The sequence below is a fragment of the Phacochoerus africanus genome, chromosome 4 (assembly GCF_016906955.1).
Source record: "Phacochoerus africanus isolate WHEZ1 chromosome 4, ROS_Pafr_v1, whole genome shotgun sequence".
NCBI lineage: Eukaryota > Metazoa > Chordata > Mammalia > Artiodactyla > Suidae > Phacochoerus > Phacochoerus africanus.
In genome coordinates this window covers 54,141,498-54,163,394 of record NC_062547.1, presented here as the reverse complement: position 1 = coordinate 54,163,394, position 21,897 = coordinate 54,141,498, and the positions used below count along the sequence as shown (strand labels likewise).

Here is a 21,897-nt window from a genome sequence, read left to right as displayed (position 1 = left end):
CTTATTTCAACCTTCTCTTGGTTCTTATTCTATACAACTAATTTTAAAGCAGCTATCACTTATGTGCTCTATAAATGTTTCATGCTTTAAGGTTTTATCAATCTCAATCTCAGTCTCTTTATGCTTGAGGTAGAAAATTCCACATAAAGAATAGCCAGCTTATTTCTCATATTTATACCCATGCTTGATTCCTGGAAGGGGGTGTATTTTGTATTATTCTATGAGATGGTAGGTGGGGTGTGGCCATTAGAGAAAAAGGAGAGATTCAAATAAAAATAAAATTTGTTACATTTAAGGTCCTAGAAACAGGAGCCACAGCATACCAAACAGTGGCATGGTAAGTCCCCAAGATAGTTGGAAGAAGAAGGCAGGAGGAAGGAGAAAGCATTAAGCCACAGCCATTATTGGGATTTCCACTGCAAAAATAAGGCAAGGCAGAGGAAATGGTTTAGGATTGGATAGAATGAATAATTTTGACTGGCTTTGGAGTGATTTCTGTTTGCCAGATACTTAGTTCTGGACTGATTAAGGTAGAAGAAATTGTCTCTAAGAGTACACAAATGCCAGAGAGGAGGTCTGTCTTCAAATTGATTAGTTTGCACATCAAAGACATTCTGGACAATTTTCTATCTCTACACACTGTCTAGCCCAGGGAAGGGCAGTCTCTCCATAGCTAAAAATGTTTTGTAAGATGTCAAAATATCATAAAATACAGAGGATTTAAATATGTACATATAGCAAATAAGAAGGGGTTGTCCCAAGACCTCGCCATCTTGGACATTCCTTCTCTCTGGTAGGATATCACCTAATTCTTTTTATAAAAGATCTTTTTTTCCAAGATTCTCTGGAGTCTGAATTGTGTCTGTATTTCTGCAGCTTCCCCCAGAATAATTCTAGTGGTACTGCCCTGAAAGAGGCAGCTTCTACTGGTTGTCACTGCACAGAGACCCACTTTGCCTTCCTTATTACCTCTTCTATCCATGTGGTATATCAGAATCAAGGTGTCTTGAAAAACTTGCCCATTCTTTCCCATGCCAGACACCCAGAGTCTCAACTTACAGTGCTCTCCTTACCATGGCTGGATCTTCTCACATCCCCACCTCCCTTTCCATACCAGGTGATTCTGCAGCCATCTTGGTATTGTTTCAATCAGTTCTGGAGATCAGGGCATTCTTTGTCTTGAACAAAGAAAAGCCTGAGACTGAGATACTGAGATACGAGATTTTTTAATTTTTTTAAATTATTTTATTATTTTTAGAAGAGCTCTAGTTATAGAGTGAAATGGGAGAATGCCTAAAAGAAGGGATTAATGATGGTAATGGTAGAAAGATTACCTGATGGGGCATGGATCTTGTATGTGAAAATAAATCAAATCACACATCACAAAAAAATAATATTAACACTAATGTTAATCTTGTATGTGAAAATAAATCAAATCACACATCACAAAAAAATAATATTAACACTAATATTAAAATTAGATGCTGGGAATTTATGTACATAGAAGTAAATAAGAAAACATTATTGTGATCAGAATGTGAATGTTGTCATTGCTGGAAGTATAAAAATGTGCATTCATTTTTTTCATTATTCCAGTTAGAAAAACTTTTTATTTGATGATTTTTATTTTTCAATTATAGTTTATTTACAATATTCTGTTAATTTTTACTGTACAACAAAGTGACCCAACATTCATATATGTGTGGCTGGTTTTGGAAATATATATATAGTATTTCTCACATTACCCTTCATCATGTTCCATCACAAATGAGTGGGTATATTGGCTTGTGATACAGCAGGATCTCATTGCTTTTCCACTCCAAAAACCTATTAACCTATTAACCCCAGACTACCCTCCATCATACTCCCTCCCCCTTAATCTAAGAGATTTGAGGCAATGAGAAAGCTTTACTCTTTTGAATATTCCGTGGAGTCAAATCTTAGTGTTTGTGTGAAATAAGATCCTTGATACTTACAATGCAGCATGACAATGGGAGAAAAAATTATGTATATGTGTATGTGTAACTGGGTCCCCATGCTGTACAGTGAAAAAAATGTGTTGGGGAAATAACAATAAAAAATAAATTAGGAGTTCCCGTCATGGCACAGTGGTTAACGAATCTGACTAGGAACCATGAGGTTGCGGATTCAATCCCTGGCCTTGCTCAGTGGGTTAACAATCCGGCATTGCCATGAGCTGTGGTGTAGGTTGCAGACACAGCTCAGATCCTGCATTGCTGTGGCTCTGGCATAGGCTGGTGGCTACATCTCTGATGAGACTCCTAGCCTGGGAATCTCCATATGCCACGAAAGCGGCCCTAGAAAAGCCATAAAGACAATAAATAAATAAATAGATAGATAAATCAGTAAATTAAAAAAGAATAAGATGTAAAAATAGACAATGGAATACTACTCAGCCATTTAAAAGAACAAAATAATGACATTTGTAGCAACATGGATGGAACTAGAGACTCTCATGCTAAGTGAAGTAAGTCAGAAAGAGAAACACAAATACCATATGATATCACATATCTGGAATATAATATATGGCACAAATGAACCTAGCTACAGAAAAGAAACAAACTCAGGACATGGAGAAAAGATTTGTGGTTGCCAAGGTGGGGAGAGGGAGGGAGTTGGATGAACTGGGAGTTTGGGTTTAGTAGATGCAAAGTATTGCATTTGGAGTACATGAACAATGAGATCCTGCTGTATAGTACAGGAAACTATTGTCACTTGTGATGGAACATGATGGAGGGTAATGTGAGAAAAATAATGTATATTTATTTGTAGGACTGGGGCACTTTACTGTAGAGCAGAAATTGATGGAATGGAATATGTAAATCGACTGTAATAAAATAAAAAATAAGATCCTTAGTACACATTTTGATTGTAAAGCAACTTTTTAAATTTTCTTAGGCAATTTTCAGAATATTTAGATATTTCATTTCCTCAGTGTATCTTTTTATGTAATGATTTTTATTTTTATCCATTATAGATGGTTTATACCGTTCTGTCAATTTTCTACTGTATAGCATGGTGACCCAGTTACACATACATGTATACATTCTATTTTCTCACATTATCATGCTCCATCATGAGTGACTAGACAGAGTTCCCAGTGTCACAAAGCAGGATCTCATTGCTAATCCATTATAAAGGCAATAATCTGAATCTATTAACCCCAAGCATCCCATTCATCCCACTTCCTCCCCCTCCCACTTGGCAACCACAAGTCTATTCTCCAAGACCATCATTTTCTTTTCAGTGGAAAGGTTCATTTGTGCCATATATTTGATTCCAGTTATGAGTGATATCATATGGTATTTGTCTATCTCTTTCTGACTTACTTCACTCAGTATGAGTCTCTAGTTCCATCCATGTTGCTGAAAATGGCATTATTTTTTTCTTTTTTATGGATGAGAAATATTAGCTTATCTATATATACCATATCTTCCTAATCCAATCATGTGTCTATGGACATCTGGGTTGTTTCCATGTCTTGGCTATTGTGAATTGTGCTGCAATGAACACACAGGTGCAGGTGTCTTTTTCAAGGAAAGTTTTGTCTGGATATATGGCCAAGGTTGGGATTGCTGGGTCATATGGTAGTTCTATATATAGATTTCTAAGGTACCTCCATACTGTTCTCCATAGTGGTTATACCAGCTTACATAACCACCAACAGTGCAGGAGGGTTCCCTTTTCTCCAGACCCCTTTCAGCATTTCTTATTTGTGGACTTATTAATGATGGCCATTCTGAATGGTGTGAGGTGGTATCTCATGGTAGTTTAGATTTGCATTTCTCTAATAAGGATGTCAAGCATTGTTTCAAGTGCTTGTTGGCCATCTGTATATCTTCATTGGAGAAATGTCTATTCAGGTCTTTTGCCTATTTTATAATTGGGTTGTTGGCTTTTTTTTGCTGTTGAGTTGTATAAGTTGTATATTTTAGATATTAAGCCCTTGTCCGTTGCATAATTGGAAACTACTTTCTCCCATTCTGTAAGTTGTCTTTTTGTTTTCTTTTTGGTTTCCTTTGCTGTGCAAAAGCTTGTCAGTTTGATTAGGTCCCATGGGTTTATTTTTCCTTTTCTTTCTGTTGCTTTGAGAGACTGACCTGAGAAAACATGTGTAAGGTTGATGTAAGAGAATGTTTTGCCTATGTTCTCTTCCAGGAGTTTGATGGTGTTTGTCTTATATTTAAGTCTTTCAGCCATTTTGAGTTTATTTTTGTGCATGGTGTGAGGGCGTGTTCTAGTTTCAATCACTTTCATGTATCTATCCATATTTCCCAGAAATACTTGCTGAAAAGACTGTCTTTTTGATATTTGATGTTCTTGCCTCCTTTGTCAAAGATTAATTGACCACAGGTGTCTAGGTTTATTTCTGGGTTATCTATTCTGTTCCACCTGCCTTTGTCTCTGTTTTGGTACCAGTAACACACTGTGTCCATATGTGTGGCTTTGTACTATTGCTTGAGGTCTGGAAGAGTTATGCCTCCTGCTTTGTTTTGGTCCTCAGCACTACTTTGGAAATTCTGGGTCTTTTGTGGTTCCATATAAATTTTTGGATTGTTTGTTCTAGGTCTGTGAAAAATGTCATGGGTAATATGATAGGGATTGCATTGAATCTGTAGATTGCTTTGGGTAGTATGATCATTTTTACAACATTAATTCTTCCAACCCAGGAACATGGAATATCTTTTCATTTTTTTAGCTCTTCTTTAATTTCAGTGTATTTTTAAAGTGACAATTAGAATTGATCTGATAGCTTCAGTAAGTGACATATAAAATCTCTATGTTGTCTAACTGGAAAAATAAGATCATTGGTCAAGGCAAAGTTATTGTCTACCTACATCAATAATTTTATATCCAACCAGTTATTGCAGAGCTGTACAAATGTAATATTTACCATAATATCTTAAATTTGGGGTTTTTTTTTGTTTACAATTCAGAGATGTGGCTGTCAGAAATAAATCTTTCACATATTAAGGAAAGGCAGAAGAATGCAACTTCCATCAAGATTGTTGAGAGATAATATTTGATATTTACATAAGTTTTATTAAGCATGAAAGCATTTACTTTTCTCCCCATCAACTGATGAGTTATGCTAAATTTGTTTCAACATCCCAACATAAAATTGTTTTTTTTCCCCTTCTGGAATTTTACTTATCTATACTCTTACTCGTAACTTAACATTGAGTAGCACTCAGAGGAAAAAATTGTATTGTTCCTCAAAGTTTTGCTTTGGCATAAAAGAGGATTTATTTGTTCTCATACTTCAAAGACTATATATTTGCATAAACATAGGTAGGGAATACATTTAATGTAAATATATTACTTCAGTAATTCAGTCACTGAAATGGATAGAAAGGTAAACTACAAAAAATAATAATAAATAATATGAATAATAATAATAATAAAATCAAAAATAAACAAATGGGACCTAACCTAACTGACAAGTTTTGCTCAGCAAAGGAAACCACAAAAAAAGACAACCTATGGAATGGGAGAAAATAGTTTCAAACAAGACAACTGATAAGGTTTTAATCTCTAAAATATACAATCAACCTATACAACTCCACAGCAAAAAAAAAACCAACAACCCAATGAACTAATGGGCAAAAGACCTGAATAGACGTTTATCCAAGGAAGATATACAGATGACCAAAAAGCACATGAAAAAAATGCTCAAAATCACTGAGTATTAGATAAAAGCAAATCAAAAAACAATGAGGTACCATTTCACATCAGTCAGAATGGCCATCATTATTAAGTCCACAAATGACAAATGCTGAAGATGGCATGAAAAAAGGGAACCCTCCTATACTTTTGGTGGGAATGTAAATTGGTTCAACCACTATGGAAAACATTATGGAGGTACCTCAGAAAACTAAATATAGTATTATCATATGATGCAGGAGTCCCACTCTTGGGTATGTATCTGGAAAAAATTTTCCTTGAAAAATCACATGCATCCATATGTTCACTGCATCAGTATTCACAATAGCTAAGACATGAAAACAACATAAATGTCCATCAACAGATGAATGGATTAAGAAGATGTGGTATATATACACAAGGGAATATCACTCAGCCGTAAAAAGAACAAAATAATGCCATTTGCAGCAACATGGAGGGAACTACAGACTCTCATACTAAGTGAAGTGAGTCAGAAAGAGAAAGACAAACACTGTATCACTTATATCTGGAAACCAATATACAGTACATGTAAATATTTCTACAGAAAAGAAACTCACAACTTTGGAACAGACTTGTGGTTGCCAAGGGTGTGGAAGAAGGAGTGGGATGTACTAGGGATCAGGGGTTAATAGATGCAAACTCTTGCCCTTGGAATAAATAAGCAATGAGATCCTGCTGTATAGTACTGGGAAATATATCTAGTCACTAATGATGGAGTATGTTGGAGGATAAAATGAGAAAAAGAATGTATAGATATATGTGTTACTGGGTCCCTATTCTGTACAGAAGAAAATTGACAGAACACTGTAAACCACTATAATGAAAAATAAAAATTATTTTAAAAAGCAAAAAGTATAAAAAGTTCATTTTGTTTAATTCAAGGGAATTTTAATATTACTGTTTTTTTCCCTTCTACATTCAGAAATAACTTTTCCATATGGAGTTAACTTTACTAATTAACAAGCTAGAACAATAAATAAGGATTTTTTTATGTCAAATAGCAATGAATACCTAGGACATTATAACATTTTATTAACTTCAGAATGTCTGAGAAACTCTTTTAATGTTTAGCTGAAAAATGATTTAATAGCTTAAGTCACCATGAAATGATATGAGGTCATACTAAGTCAAAAAAATCTCATCCAACCCAATGGTGTCAATTAGAAAGACTACCATGATGATGAACCCAAAGCCTTGCTTGTGTAATAAAGTTAAGGTGGTCCTGTTCAAGATTTATAACCCCAATTATCCTGTGAGAAAAACAAATCCAAGTCCACATTGTGAACTGTTTCTAAAACACGAGCTTCCTTTGAAGAAAAACATGTGACCATAGGCCAGTGGATCCTGACCTTTAATTAAAGTTTATAGTACTGCCTTGTTAATCCCTGATGGTCCACCCATTTGCAGAGCATCTTAATAACAAGAGAAGCCAAAAAACTATTAAATTTATCTACACTTATTGGCTTCATGTGTTTTCTATCAACTTAAGGAACCACTGATGAATGTCTATGTATTATATTCTATTTTATTCATTAACTCAAAAACTTTCTGTATTTGCAGCTCTCAGAAGCTGTCATGTGACATGAACATGGCAGCATTTCACCAGAACTCTACTGACTTAATCCTCTTGGGCCTCATTATGCATCATATAGTCCCAGGGCTTATCTTTGCAGTGTTCTTCCCTGTCTTTTTGGTGTCTGTAAAAACCAATGTGGTCATGATTATGCTAATCCACACACATTCCCACCTTCACACACCCATGTACTTCTTGTTATCCAACTCTCTCATGGACACTGTCTACATCTACATCACTGTCCCTAGGATTCTGCAAGACCTCTTGTCCAAGGAAAAGACCATATCCTTGCTTGGCTGGGCAGTTGAGATTTTCCTCTACCTGACCCTTATTGGAGGGGAATACTGGGCCTCATGGCCTATGAACTGGATGTGGCTGTGTGCAACCCCATTTGATACCCTCTCCTCATGAATTTCAGGATTTGTTGTTTATTATGTTGAGCTCCTGGATTGGCAGTTTCTTGGATGGATTCATGCTGTCTCCCTTTACAATGAGTTTTCACTACTGTGGGTCACTGAATTTCAGTCACTTTTTCTGTGAGATTCCAGTGGTACTGAAGCTATCATGTGTTGACACAAGACCCTGATGTATGCCTCCTGTGTACTGATACTGCTCATCCCGATATCTCACATCTGTCTCCTACACCCACATCCTGGTCACTGTGCATCAGATGAACTCGGCTGAGGGCCAACACAAAGTCTTTGCAGCCCATTCCTCCCATATTATGGTGGTGATCAATTTCTATGTGGAAGCCTTCTACCTACACCAACATGCTGCCCCATTCATACCACACACCAAAGAAAGACAAAATTGTATCCGCATTGTACACCATCCTCACCCTAACACTCAACCCACTCATCTATAGTTTGAGAAATAAGACATGGCCACAGCTCTAAGGAGAGTGATGAGGAGAGATGCTTCCTCCTAGAAAATCAGAGTGGAAGATGTGCCCAGGAAATACTTGAGGAGGCCAGGTACAAACATCCTTGATGCTGTGGCCAATAGCACACTGTCATCCCAGAAAAGATGTTCTTAGTTGTGAAAAATATTAACTTCAACAATCCTGAGGAGTTCCCATCGTGGCTCAGTGGTTAATGAATCTGACTAGGAACCATAAGGTTGCAGGTTCGATCCCCGACCTTGCTCAGTGGGTTAAGGATCCAGCATTGCCATGAGCTGTAGTGTAGGTCGCAGACATGGCTCGGATCCCACGTTTCTGTGGCTCTGGCATAGGCCAGCAGCTACAGCCCCGATTAGACCCCTAGCCTGGGAACCTCCATGTGTTGCAGGAGAGGCCCCTGAAAATGCAAAAAGACAAAAAAAAATCCTGAATTACATCAGGTAAAATCTCCCCTCATCAGTACCATTTAAGAATTATAGTTGATGTCAGCCAGCATCTGAGGATCAGTCAACTTGTTTGAATTCACTGGCAATCTCCCTGAAAGCATCGTCTTCAAGTAGCATTATGAATTATCCCAGGCCTGAGGTTCTCTGGTAGCCTTAAAGTTTAAGAAATCTGTTTTGTGACTGTCATGGCTCTGGTTACTGCTGTGGCTCAAGTTTGATCTCTGGCCCTGGGAACTTCTGCATGCTGCAAGAAATGGCCAAAAATATCATCACAGGCAGGCCAAACTACCATTTTGATTGTCCTATGTAGATATTTTTTTATATGTTACATGTCTTCATGTCCGTGCTGGTATAATGTCAGATATCCAAAAATAAATAAATTTTTTTTCTAGTGATAATAGTGGAACAGCATTATTTTAAAGACTTTTGTGAAGACAATTCAATTGAGTTTAGGGTTATGTATTCTTATTTACATATTTACATATTATGAATGTCTGTGTTGTCTAACCTCTGAAATTAATCTATAGGTAGTTATTTACATGAAGTATACTATATGCCTGAAAATCAGTAAATACGTACTGATTTGTTAAAATTTACTTCTATTAGCATTGCTACAATCCTTAAATAACTTCCATTTATTCCCAAGATGAATACATACGAACAGAGAATGATTAAGCCAAGAGCTTTCATTAGTTAACTCAGCTCTCTTGGTCAATTCTTCTGTTCTGAAACATTCTACCAAGTATACTGGTAGACAAATATTTCTTCTCTTAATTAGCTTTTGGTTAACTGTGGTGTTTTGACTGTACTCACTGAGGATTCTCTATTTATCTAGTTTTAACTTCCTACTGTGTGTAAGATATTGAAATATGACAAATTAAGAAGTTTTGATTCATTTGGAATTTATTTTGTCTATCAATAGGAGTTAGAATATGTTGGATTCATGTTTTAGTGGTTTTGCAGTTGACAAAAGATTATGAAAACATCACTCACTTTCATGTTATTCTAGTGTCAACACAGTGAAAACATTTTCCTCCATAGATGTTGATGCAAGTCAAATACACTGTCACGCATATGCTAATCACAGGATTAGTTTTGACTTGGAAGGCTCCCCCAAATTTGATCTTACCTTAAAACAAACAAAAAATAGAAAGGAGATGGAAGAATGACATTTATGTTTGGATCTTTTCAAGTAGACTATCTAGCCAGGATTCATTTATAAAATACCCCACAAGGTCATGCATTGGGAGCTTGGGGTTAATGGATGCAAACTGTTTCTCTTGGAGTGGATTAGCAATGAGATCCTGCTGTTAAGCACTGAGAAATATGTCTAGTTACTTATGACAGAGCATGATAATGAGAGAAAAAAGAATTTATACATGTAAGTGTAACTGGGTCACTATGCTGTACAGTAGGAAAAAAATGTATTGGGAAAATAACAGTAACAGTAAAAAAATAAAAACACATACACATACAAAAATAAAATACCCACAATGTAATTTCAATTAAATTTCATTCTCTAAATTCCTTTGAATTTCTTCACTAATTCTTAGTATTTTCTCCTCCCTTCCTTTGTTATCCCCTCTTCTGGTCTCTCTATCCACAAAATCTTCCACTTAGTAATTCCCATTTCCCTTCTACCCTGAGCATGAGTGACTTCTTTCCCAATTCCTCTGAGTCAGTCCTGCCAGACCTGGATTGCCATTTGGCTTTTTTTCTTAACATTTCCAAGGTGATTTATCTCTGTGTTCCACAAGAACATTTAACATGGGTAATTGATAAAGAAGTATTTGAAAAACAGCATGTAAGGGAGATGCATTTGCTTCCTTGAGATGTCATAAGAATTAGGATTGGGGCATAGGAAGTGGAGAAATTGTGGTTATTAGATATGAACTATTACATTTAGAATGGATAAGCAATGAGGTCTTAATGTAAATCATAGGGAACTATATCCAGTCTCTTTTAAAAAAAATAAACAAAAACAGGAGTCTATTCCCCATCTCAAGGTTTGTTGCATGGGTATGTTCATTGTGTGATGATTTATCTTACCACCTGTTATGTCTGTTCATGGCTGTTGTATGCTGTACTTTAATACAATTTAAACAATTCAATCATATCATATATAGTGCATGTCCTCTCCTTTCACTCAGGAAATCCAACCTCTTCTATAAAAATACAAGGGATTTTTTTCTCAGTTATGGTACCAAATTCGTATATAAGAAAGTTGTGGTCATCACATTTTGATCTTTATTAAAAATATAATGTATTAATTTGAGAATGCAAATAATAAATGATAATAATTTAAAATTAATTTAAAATACCAATTATATACTTGCAAGGTACTAATCTTGATTGTATGGAAAAAGACTTTTTCCATTTTGCAAGGCATATTGAACTGCATTATCTCATTTTGTTTCTGATCTTCAAAAAGTTCTACTAAGTATTTTGAGAAGGAATTTGCTTCATGGGAGATAGAGAAGTTGATGTTTAGAGCAAACTATTGCCTATCCCAAACAAGAAATAGGCAGATGAAAGCCTCAGAACCATGCCCTCAGATTTTTGGTCTTGTGATTTTATTCCAAACCTTGCTATTAATCTGTAGACAATTTACAAAGGAGGAAAGTATATGGCACAATATGCAGCTGCCAGCTTGTTAATCCTGATAATGACCTGGGGAAAAATATCCCTCTGAGAGTAACAAGCTGATAAAATCTATGTTCATTTTCCGTTGTATGCCAGCTAGGCTGGTCTACAAAGGTTCTGACTTTCAACATTGAGAAGCAATTTGACCTCTTGAGTCTCTCTACAGGTAAGGGATATATGCATAAAATTAACTGAACTATTTCTTCCACATATTTATTTCAGTTACATAATAAATTAAAATGTGTATATATACCATATAAAAGTGTAATCATGGATGACATAAGGTGTACTTGTTAAATATCTTATTAAATCATTTATTGAATATCAAGAAAGATTTCATACATAAAGGAATGATAGTCAATACCAAAAATATTTGGGAATTATTTAGCTTGGAGGAGAGAATGCAGAACTCTATTGCCTAAAAAGTGATAGCATATCCCTGACAAGTAAAACTACTCAAATTGGACAGAGTCCTATAAACACCTCTGATAACTGTGTGAAAACAAAACATTTAAATCTTCAGATACTCTGTAAACAAATGATTTACATAAGAAATTATCATAATGAATAATATCATAGCATTGAAAGGTAATATAACTAAAATGATAGGCAAACGTACCACCAGCAACATTTCTTCATTTTTTTTTAATTTGTTTCATTTTCAGTTGGGATTATGTTGAGGATAGGTCTGATTAAATCCCCATATCTATCAGAGTCTTGCCAAATATTTACCAGACATCTAGTGAGAGCTTCTTTTAAAATCCCAGAGAATTAAATTTCAATAAAATATTTAAGGTTCATGTTCTTTGGTTTATATAATTAGATAAAAATATTATGTGATAAATAAATAAATCTGATAAATAAATAAATATTTAGCATAAATTATTGCTTATCCAATTTTGTTTATGTCCATTTACTTAATTAGATATCGAGGTTTATTTCATTACATTAAATTTAACTCGTCAGGGAGTTCCCATCATGATTCAGTGGTTAATGAATCTGACTAGGAACCATGAGCTTGTGGGTTTGATCCCTGGCCTCACTCAGTGGGTTAAGGATCCGGCATTGCCATGAGCTGTGGTGTAGTTCACAGATGCAGCTTGGATCCTGCATTGCTGTGGCTCCAGCATAGGCCCGAGGCTACACCTCCAATTTGACCCCTAGCCTGGGAAACTCCATTTGCCACAGTGCGGCCCTAGAAAAGACAAAAAAATAAAATTAAAATAAATAAATTTTACTCATCGTATAAGCAAGGACAGGGATCTCGATTTTTGTTCTCTGATGCATGCCATGTACCAAGAAATTTTCATCATATAAAAGAGTATTAGTTTGGATAAATGAATGGCATTTCATTTTAGAAGTGTTCATACTTGAAAATACATGTTTTAATATTTATATATTTCTTTATTTTTTCCCTGTTTAATTCAGGTATGAAGAGTTAGTGTGCAAACTGAAAATCAAAGAAATGTATAACTTTCATAAGCTCACACAGAACTGCCTGTCAAGGGTAAAGCTGGGACCAAAAAAATCATTCTAAATTCTTTCCAACTACACTAATTCTGATGCCATCCCTATTTAAGCATTTAAAATGGTGACTCCTGCAAAGAAAAATTATTCATTTTTGTGGGATTTGTCACAGATATGTGTTCTTCTTTGGAGCAAATAAGAGGTAAGTGTCACAGGTAGGTCTTTGCTCAGGTGCAGAAAGAGAAAGTTTTTTTTTTCAATGTTGGCTGAAAACTTAGATGTTAAAACAAGGCTTAGGATTATGTGTACCTGTTGACAATATTTTGTACCTTTCCTGAATCTATGATGTTTACCTGCAATGGGCAGTGTTGTTTTGCTTTTTTTGTTTGTTTGTTTTTGTCTTTTTGCTATTTCTTTGGGCCTCTCTCGCAGCATATGGAGGTTCCCAGGCTAGGGGTTGAATCGGAGCTGTAGCCACTGGCCTATGCCAGAGCCACAGCAATGTGGGATCCGAGCCGCGTCTGCAACCTACACCACAGCTCACGGCAACGCCAGATCATTAACCCACTGAGCAAGGCCAGGGGTCAAACCCGCAACCTCATGGTTCCTAGTCGGATTCCTTAACCACTGCGCCACGACGGGAACTCTGGGCAGTGTTTTTCATCAGTAGCCAATAACCTTAGGAAGATAAGTAAGGAACCATGTTTGAATATAGTTAATCCTTGTCTCTCGGAACTCACCTTCTTGTTAGAGCTGATGAAGTTACCACAAGGGCAGCTGCTTCTCTACATCCCTGGATAAGCTGTGGGAAAATATCCATGAAAGAACGATGAATATGAATTTGGTGTATTTTAGGGCTCCTGGAAAATAATAGCTCCTTTCTAATTTGAAAAATCGTAAAAAATCTTTATCTCTGAGTAGTTTTAAGAACAAGATTACAACATCTGCTGTGCATCAAGTAAATTATTTCAGTCTCAAGAAAGAAAACTAGTCAGTCCTCTTTTAAATAGAAAATAAACACTTTGATAATCTTAGATTTATAAACTAAAAATAATAAATTTTATAATTGTTCTTACTATCATGTTTGCCTTAAATATAGGGAAAATTTGGCTAAATGGATTAAAGGGGCCAAAACAAGATTATATGTGCTGACCATGTTCAAATTCAGAAACTAATACCATTTTATCATTCTGGAGACTGTCCTACTTCCACAGTTACCAAAATAAAGCTTTATTTATTTTGAGTGAGGGAAGATCCTAAACATTTTGATAACATTAGGTGCCAGTTTACAATCATGAGGGCTTTTGACAAAAATCCTCCCAATTACTTTGAAGACAGGGATTGCTCTCATAACATTTTGGCCAATAACAAATTTGGAAGAGTGACTTTCCCAAGGTCATATGGCTATTTGGCCAGCCCTGGATTTTCGCCAGGGCACAGAGATGCAGATTCTAATGAAGTATCTGATTAAACTGTGTGGGGGTAAAGGGTAAAGTGACATCTTAGAATTTGAAGGGAATATAGAAAACTGGGACATTCACACTAGCAAAATGGAGTTGTTTACAACAATAGATAAGTCTTTATCACTCATGGGCATTCTTTTGCATGTATTTCTCCCCCCTTAGCTAAAAAAAAATATTTTACTTTTCTGATATGTTGTATGCTTTCAAATTCATATTTTCTGATTTTTGTGTGTGTATGTTTGTGAGGGAATTCCTTCAAATTTAACTATGCTGTGTGCTAACTTACTTTAGTGCATATCATAAGAAGAGAAGCACTTGCTTCAGGTAACATCTTATGGTATGGAGGCTTAAGAGTCAGAAGGAATCAGACACGTTCTCTTCCAGCTAGAAGGAGCAGATGTGCACAGTATTCTAGAGTAAACTTATGCCAGCTTAGTAATCCTCCTGTTATTTAAAGCCTGAGGTGTATAAAATTACATGTTTTTATGGTCCAAGTTGGGAATTTGAGACTTTTTCTTTGACTTGAAATTAAATTATTTGTATACATATAATCAATAATTTTAGGAAGAGAGAAAATAAAGTCAAGAAACTGACATCACCTGAAACTCCACCTTTAGTAAAATTTTAACTTCATAATTACATTTATATATGCATGTGTACTCATATATATTTACATACATATTGTATGTACATTAAATTATATATGTGTGTGTATATATATCCTTAGCATATATATATATATTAGTGAAATTATAAACTTACAATATAATTATACTATATATCATATTACTATATATGTATATCATACGATTATATCTATGACACCTTTTTTTTTTACTTAAGAGTACCATGAAACTGTGAAACCATAGTGATTATAAATCCATATAATATCCTCAAGGATATCGGGGTAGGTAGCATAGCAAGGGGCATAGGTGTCTTCCTAAAGGAAACTTGGAATTCTGTTACTAAATTCAATATTAAAGCCTAAATTATTTGTATAAGTAGCTCTGCTTTCTCACTATTACAAACAATACCAAGATGAATATTTATATTACTTTGATCACATATCCCTTTAAATTCTATATAAAGTTTCCTAACAGTGGAAGGGTGTACAGGTTGTTTTTAAAGTCCTAATATTGGCTTGGTGCACTAACAAAAAATAGTACCTAGTCCCATCCCTACCAGTATTGTATGACAGCTTTCCTTTGACACTAAATGTTGATATAATCCTTCTCCCAGCTAGAGGTTCAAGTTGAGTAAGATTAGTAGCTAGGGCCCAATTTCCTACTCTGTGGCCTGTGCAAAAGAAAAATGACAGTGCTCTCAAGTATCTAATATATTAAGGAGCTTCTTTTTCCAGAGAGGACCACCTGGTTGGAAAAGAAGTTTGGGGACAAATTTCATTTTCAAATATTATTTAATACCTAATTCTGATCCAGTTCAAATAAGGAATAATTGTATTGAAAACATCTGGTCCATGGGAGTCCCTTCATGGCTCAGTGGTTAATGAACCTGACTAGGATCCATGAGGATGTGGGTTCAATCCCTAGCCTTGTTCAGTGGGTCAGGGATTCAGCATTGCCATAAGCTGTGGTAGGTCACAGACATGGCTCGGATCCCACATGCATCCCACATTGCTGTGGCTGTGGTGTAGGCTCTGATTCGACCTCTAGCCTGGAAAATTCCATATGCAGCTGGTGCAGTCCTAAAAGGCAAAAGCAAAACAAATCAAAACAAAGAAAAAGAAACAAACATCTGCTCCCATAGACCCATTTCTAGATTCACAATTCTCAAAGTACCACCACATGTACAGAGGATTAGGTTTAAGAGAATGATGCATTGTTTCAACAACAACGACAAAATAAGGCATAAACATAAAAATAATGAGATCTGATTGCAAAGTTAGCATTTTACTGAGACTTTTTTTGTATAATGATTTTTATTTTTTTCCATTATAGCTGGCTTACAGTGTTCTGTCAATTTTCTACTGTACAGCATGGTGACCCAGTTACACATTCTCACATTATCATGCTCCATCATAAGTAACTAGACATATTCCCAGTGCTACACAGCAGGATCTCATTGCTAATCTTTTTTATAACGCTCTTAAAAAATAATTTCTTCTCTCCATTTGGGAGCATCAGTATCTAGGGAAATACAGTAGAGGAGGGGCTGTATATTTTTTAAATGTTTGATAATTTAATTTATGTTTATAGATTTATAAACCACTGACAGGATTTCCCTTGGGATATTTTAATTTATTTCATAAGGCTTAAATTGTCAATGTTTTGAAATAGCTTTACTGTTTATTCTTTACTCAACTTTAATTAATATTCTTGCCCACAGGGGTTATTTATTCTGAAGTGAACTCTGCCACTTTCCCCTGACAAACATTACAGAGGACTCTATTCAAACCTGGATTCAAAAAGGAAATATGGTACCATTTTTATAGGGCTGCATATGTAGCAGTAGTTATGTTAGGGAAAGACAAGAGCAGGTTTTTGGATGGGGCATAGTTATGTCTGCTTGGAGATAAGAATTTTCCCTCAGCAGTGGATTTCAGCAGTGAGATTTGTGAGTCTTGAGTTTGCAGGCTCCTTCTCATGGTACCTTTGGTGAGGACTTTCCTTTTTGTGGACCTCAGTAGGAAGCCAGGTATCTGCATGTAGGTATATAATTAGTAGAGATTGCCCAGGAGTTAGAGGGCATTTTGAATTTCTGAAAATAATTCAATTCATTTTCTTAATTGTTGTTTTGTTGATATCTTTTGACCAAAAATTCAAAAAAAAAATTTGACTGTGGGGATGGTCTTGCAACCTATATTCATTTGCCTTATTTTAGCTAGTTATTAACTCAACTCATACCCATAAAAGGATATTGTGCATTTCATAGTCAGTTGACTGTAGCTATAGAAATTATGGAAACTAAAACTTAGTCTTTGATCCAGGACCCAGCTCTACCACTTGCCATCTCTGCTTTCCAGTTTCCCATTCATCTGATGATAATAATTACAGTACTTTGCCCCCTAGAGGTGCTGTGAAGAGGGACTATATCAAAACACTAGAGCATGTGCTTGTGGACAGATACCTGGCCCAGAGTAAACACTGCCTTGATGTTGGCTTATTTGTTATTAGCAGCATAACTCAATTATACTTATGCTTAAAATATAATAAAGTGATGTAGGGTATATTAGTTTCTTGTGGCTACTGTTCAAATATCACAAATTCAGTGCCAAAATTACACAAGTTTATTATCTTACAGTTCTGGATACCACTCATCCATAATTGTCATGCTGGGATAAAATTAAGATGTTAGGAGGGCTATGTTTTTTCTGAAAGTGTTAGGGTATATTCCATTTCCTAGACTTTTTCAGATGATAGCGAACACTCAATTTTTTGCTTCATGGGTCCCTTTCATTTTGAAAACTAGCATTTGAATTGCTGGACCTCTGTTAAGAATGTCACATCTCATCTCTGATCCCTGCCTCCCTCTTTCCTGCCTCCCTCTTTCCTGCCTCCCACCTATAAGAGCCCTTATATTTACATTGGACACAATGAGACATTCCAAATAATATCATCTCATCATCTCTAACTTAATCACATTTGCAAAGTCTCTTGACAAGTAAGGAACATATTTATAGCCTAGAGATGAGGACATTGGGTTTTTTGTGTCTTGGTGGGAACATTATTCTGCTTTTCACAATCATTTTTGTTTAATGCTAAGTTAAATCTCTTATAGATTTGTTAATTTAATAAGGTATCAAATTAAGAGTAGCTCTTTTAATATGAAAATTTTCTTATAACAGGTGGACACTTCCTGTTAAGGAAAATCATGCATTTTGATTTTCTCTACTTTTATTCATGTAACATAAGGTGAGTTCAAACTATATTGATAACTTCCACAATACACTATCTCTGGGTGGATAATAACATCTGAAGCTGTAGTTATCTTTTACACAATAATTGGGACATAATGAATGAATAGCTGTCACAATGACCAGAATCAGAAGAGAGATAAAGTAGTGAGTTCCCTTTTTGAAAAGAAGGTTGAATTCAGGTCACAGAGAGTGACTGTCTCAAATTTTTATACATAAAACCTCAATGATTAAGATGGAAAATTTGCATTGCTTGTTAGATCTTAGATGGTTTTAAGTTTTTTCTGTTTCTACGAACTGTTTCTCATTATAAAATGTGGGTGGATCCTATTTTCTGGTTATTTTGGATTGAAGATTAATACAAGGGGAAGACATTTAAATTTTATTTCTTTTTAGCACATTTTATAGAACATATTTAAGTGTATATTAAAGGAATTCTACTAAAATGCTTCATCTTAAAAAGCAAAAAATGTATTTGATGCACCACATAGGTTTATTGATCATTCATTTAAATATTCTACAAAAATTACCATGTGTTAGACTTTATTTATATTTTGGAACTGCAGAGTAAAAAAAAAATTAGGCAAACATCTTTGCTTATATTGATCTTTTTGTCCAGTCGACAGGAGTGGAGCACAAAATAAATGAATATATATGACAGGTAGTATTAAGGAATATGAAAATATAGAGGATGACCCCATACAGATGTGAGGAAGAGACCCAGGCCTGGGTTATGGTGGAAGCAAGGACTCCCATAGCATCAGGGAAAAGAGGCCATGAGAGCTGCAGCACCAGAGAAAATGCACTGGAAGGGAAGGAAATGACTTCAGAGGGTGAAAGTGTCACAGTAAGATGGGCCTTGAAGTAGGATGTGAAGGGCCACAGCAGAATTTTGAGCTTAAAGTGACCTGGTCTAATGTAAGTTTCTCAAGATCATTCCACTCTGCTGAGATTAGACTAAAAGCATACAGGAAAGAAGAAGCAGATAGTAGGAAATCCCTTGGATAATTGAAGGACAATGAGAGAGCTCAAAAATTTTATTTGTGATGTTCTAACAAATTTTTCTCACACTTCATGATATTCTGATGTATAACAAGAAATACATATATATGTGTGTGTGTGTATATATACATATATGAATATTTGTGTGTGTTTATGTGTGTGTGTTGTGTATATACTGTTTGTTCCCATTCCTGGCACAAATATCCTAAAACCCTGCAGAAGTTCCTAAATGAAAAGAGTATTGCAGGGCTTTTGTTTTACATCCAACCACAACTTATATTTATATATTTACTTAAGGTAAGCCCTAAGGAAGGGGCTGGTTTCCAGGAAACTAATACTATGATTAGGGCATTTGAAGTTTTAGGTTCCCATTCCCTAGATCTCCAAGGAGAAATGAAGGCTTTAGTTTTTAGTTAATCACCTTTAGTTAATGTATCTTTCCACCTGGCTCCTTCTGAATCATATACTTGTCAATTTAGTAAGTAAAATATTTTCCTGAGTTCTAGGAAAAACTCTAGAAAGTTAATTGAATTCATGGAGGGGGTCATGAGAAACTCCAATATAGAGCCAATAGTTTAGATGCAAAGGTAATGACCTACTGGCTGTTGGCATCTGAGATGGGGTCACTCTTCTAGGACCGGACCCTTATGCTGTGGGTTATTAGGCTATTTCCAGGTAGATAGTGTGAGGATTGAATCAAGCTGTAAGATGCCAAGCTAGAGTCTGGAGAGTTGGCAATTGCTTGGTAAAGGGGAGAAAATCCTACATATTTGGTAACTGGAAGTATCAGAAATGGGAGTATTGGAGTTCCTGTTGTGGCTCAGCAGAAAAAAAAACTGACTATTATCCATGAGAATGCAGGTTCCATCCCTGGCCCCGCTCAGCGGCTTAAGGATCTAGTGTTGCTGTGAGCTGCAGTGTAGGTCACATATGCAGCTTGGATCTGGCATTGCCGTGGCTGTATTGTAGTCCTGTAACTGTAACCTTGGATTTGACCCCTAGCCTGGGAACTTCCATATGACACAGGTTTGGTGCTAAAAAATAAAAAATAAACAAATAAATGGAAGTTTTGAGAGCAGATAAGGCACACAGAAGGTTTATTTTTTTGTTTTTGCTGGGGTTTTTTTGTTTGTTTGTTTCTTTGTATTCTCTTTGTACTCCTCAGGTCCTAAGTAATTCATTCTGCTCACTTTTAGCCATCCAAATAACAAATGAATCAATCATCATTTTCTCCAACCAATATTTACGTTGCCTTATTATGGGTTGAACAAGATTCTGAAGAACAAAGATGCAGAATAAAAGGAACAGATAATAGCTAAATCTCTAAGCCAGATGTAGCAAATACTGACTTTGTTATGCTGTCAGCATTATATAGTAGCATAAATATGAACACAATGTAAAAAGCATTATTCTCCAAAAAGAAGAAACAGATCTATAGTTACTGATTTATGCTGAATCTCTATTTTTTTCATTCAGAGTTATGATTATGACTTGGAAAATTTTATCTAAACCAGTAGCCTCTGAGGTCTGAGATTCACCATCTTCATTGTGACTTTCTCACATATAGAAAGTGTTTTCTCTCACTCTCTTTGCTTTTTATTTCTTTCCTCTGGAGTTTGTGGCTTACTGCTCTCCTGGAGCAGTCATAGAAAAAGTCAATGGAGAATAGAAATTCAACCTCTGACTTTATCCTCCTGGGACTTCTGGTAAACAATAAAGCTACAGGGGTTGTCTTTGCAGGTATTTTTGCTATTTTTGTGGTGGCTGTAACTGCAAATTTGGTCATGATATTCTTGATCAAAGTGGATTCTCACCTCCACACTCCCATGTACTTTCTGCTCAGCCAGCTGTCCATCATGGACACCCTTTTCATTTGCACCACTGTCCCAAAGCTCTTGGTGGACATGGTTTCTAAAGAGAAGACCATTTCCTTTGTAGCCTGTGGCATCCAGATCTTTCTCTACTTGACCATGATTGGCTCAGAGTTCTTCCTATTGGGTCTCATGGCCTATGATCGCTATGTGGCCGTCTGCAACCCACTTAGGTACCCCGTCCTGATGAACCGCAGAGTGTGTCTTCTTCTGGCTGCTGGTGCCTGGTTTGGTGGATCCCTGGATGGCTTTCTGCTTACCTCTGTCACCATGAATTTCCCCTACTGCGGTTCCCGAAGTATCAACCATTTCTTCTGTGAGATCCCTGCAGTTCTCAGATTAGCCTGTGCTGACACATCCTTGTATGGAACCTTGATGTACAGCTGCTGTGTACTCATGCTGCTTATCCCTATCTCTATTATCTCAACCTCCTACACCCTCATCTTGTTAACCGTCCACCGCATGCGCTCAGCTGAGGGCCGGAAAAAGGCCTTTACCACTTGTTCTTCACACTTGACTGTGGTCAGCATTTTCTATGGGGCTTCCTTCTACAATTATGTGCTGCCCCAGTCATTTCACACCCCTGAGCAGGACAAGGTGGTATCAGCTTTCTATACCATAGTCACACCCATGCTCAATCCTCTCATCTACAGCCTCAGAAATAAGGATGTCCTGGGGGCATTTAAAAAGATATTTGCACAATGCTTATCAATTCAGAAAGTATCTACAATTTATGCTTAGAGATTCAATAATCTGGCCATAGGTTTTCCAAAAAAATCCTCTGTTTGGCCCATTTCACAAAAGACTGTCTGGTCAGCTATCAGAGATTACAGTTGGAAATTAAGGGGATTTTTCCTTGACTGGTTTCTTCCTCTCCAATGAGAGTAATCAAAAATATTTCATTAGATAATACAGAGAGGCTTTGGCTAACTATCAAAAAACAATTTATTA

The 21,897-nt window shown here is 36.0% G+C and overlaps 1 protein-coding gene across 1 annotated transcript; it reads left to right on the top strand.

The window, feature by feature from the left end:
- Positions 1-20,733: 20,733 nt before the first annotated feature.
- On the top strand, positions 20,734-21,687 carry LOC125124157 (olfactory receptor 2T11-like). The gene has a single exon (XM_047774310.1). It carries the CDS (start codon positions 20,734-20,736, stop codon positions 21,685-21,687), a length of 954 nt encoding a protein of 317 aa, XP_047630266.1.
- The last annotated feature ends 210 nt before the right edge of the window (positions 21,688-21,897 follow it).

Bases quoted from the DNA above. Each gene is read 5' to 3' on its own strand.
- LOC125124157 (XM_047774310.1), top strand. From the start codon at position 20,734: ATGGAGAATAGAAATTCAACCTCTGACTTTATCCTCCTGGGACTTCTG.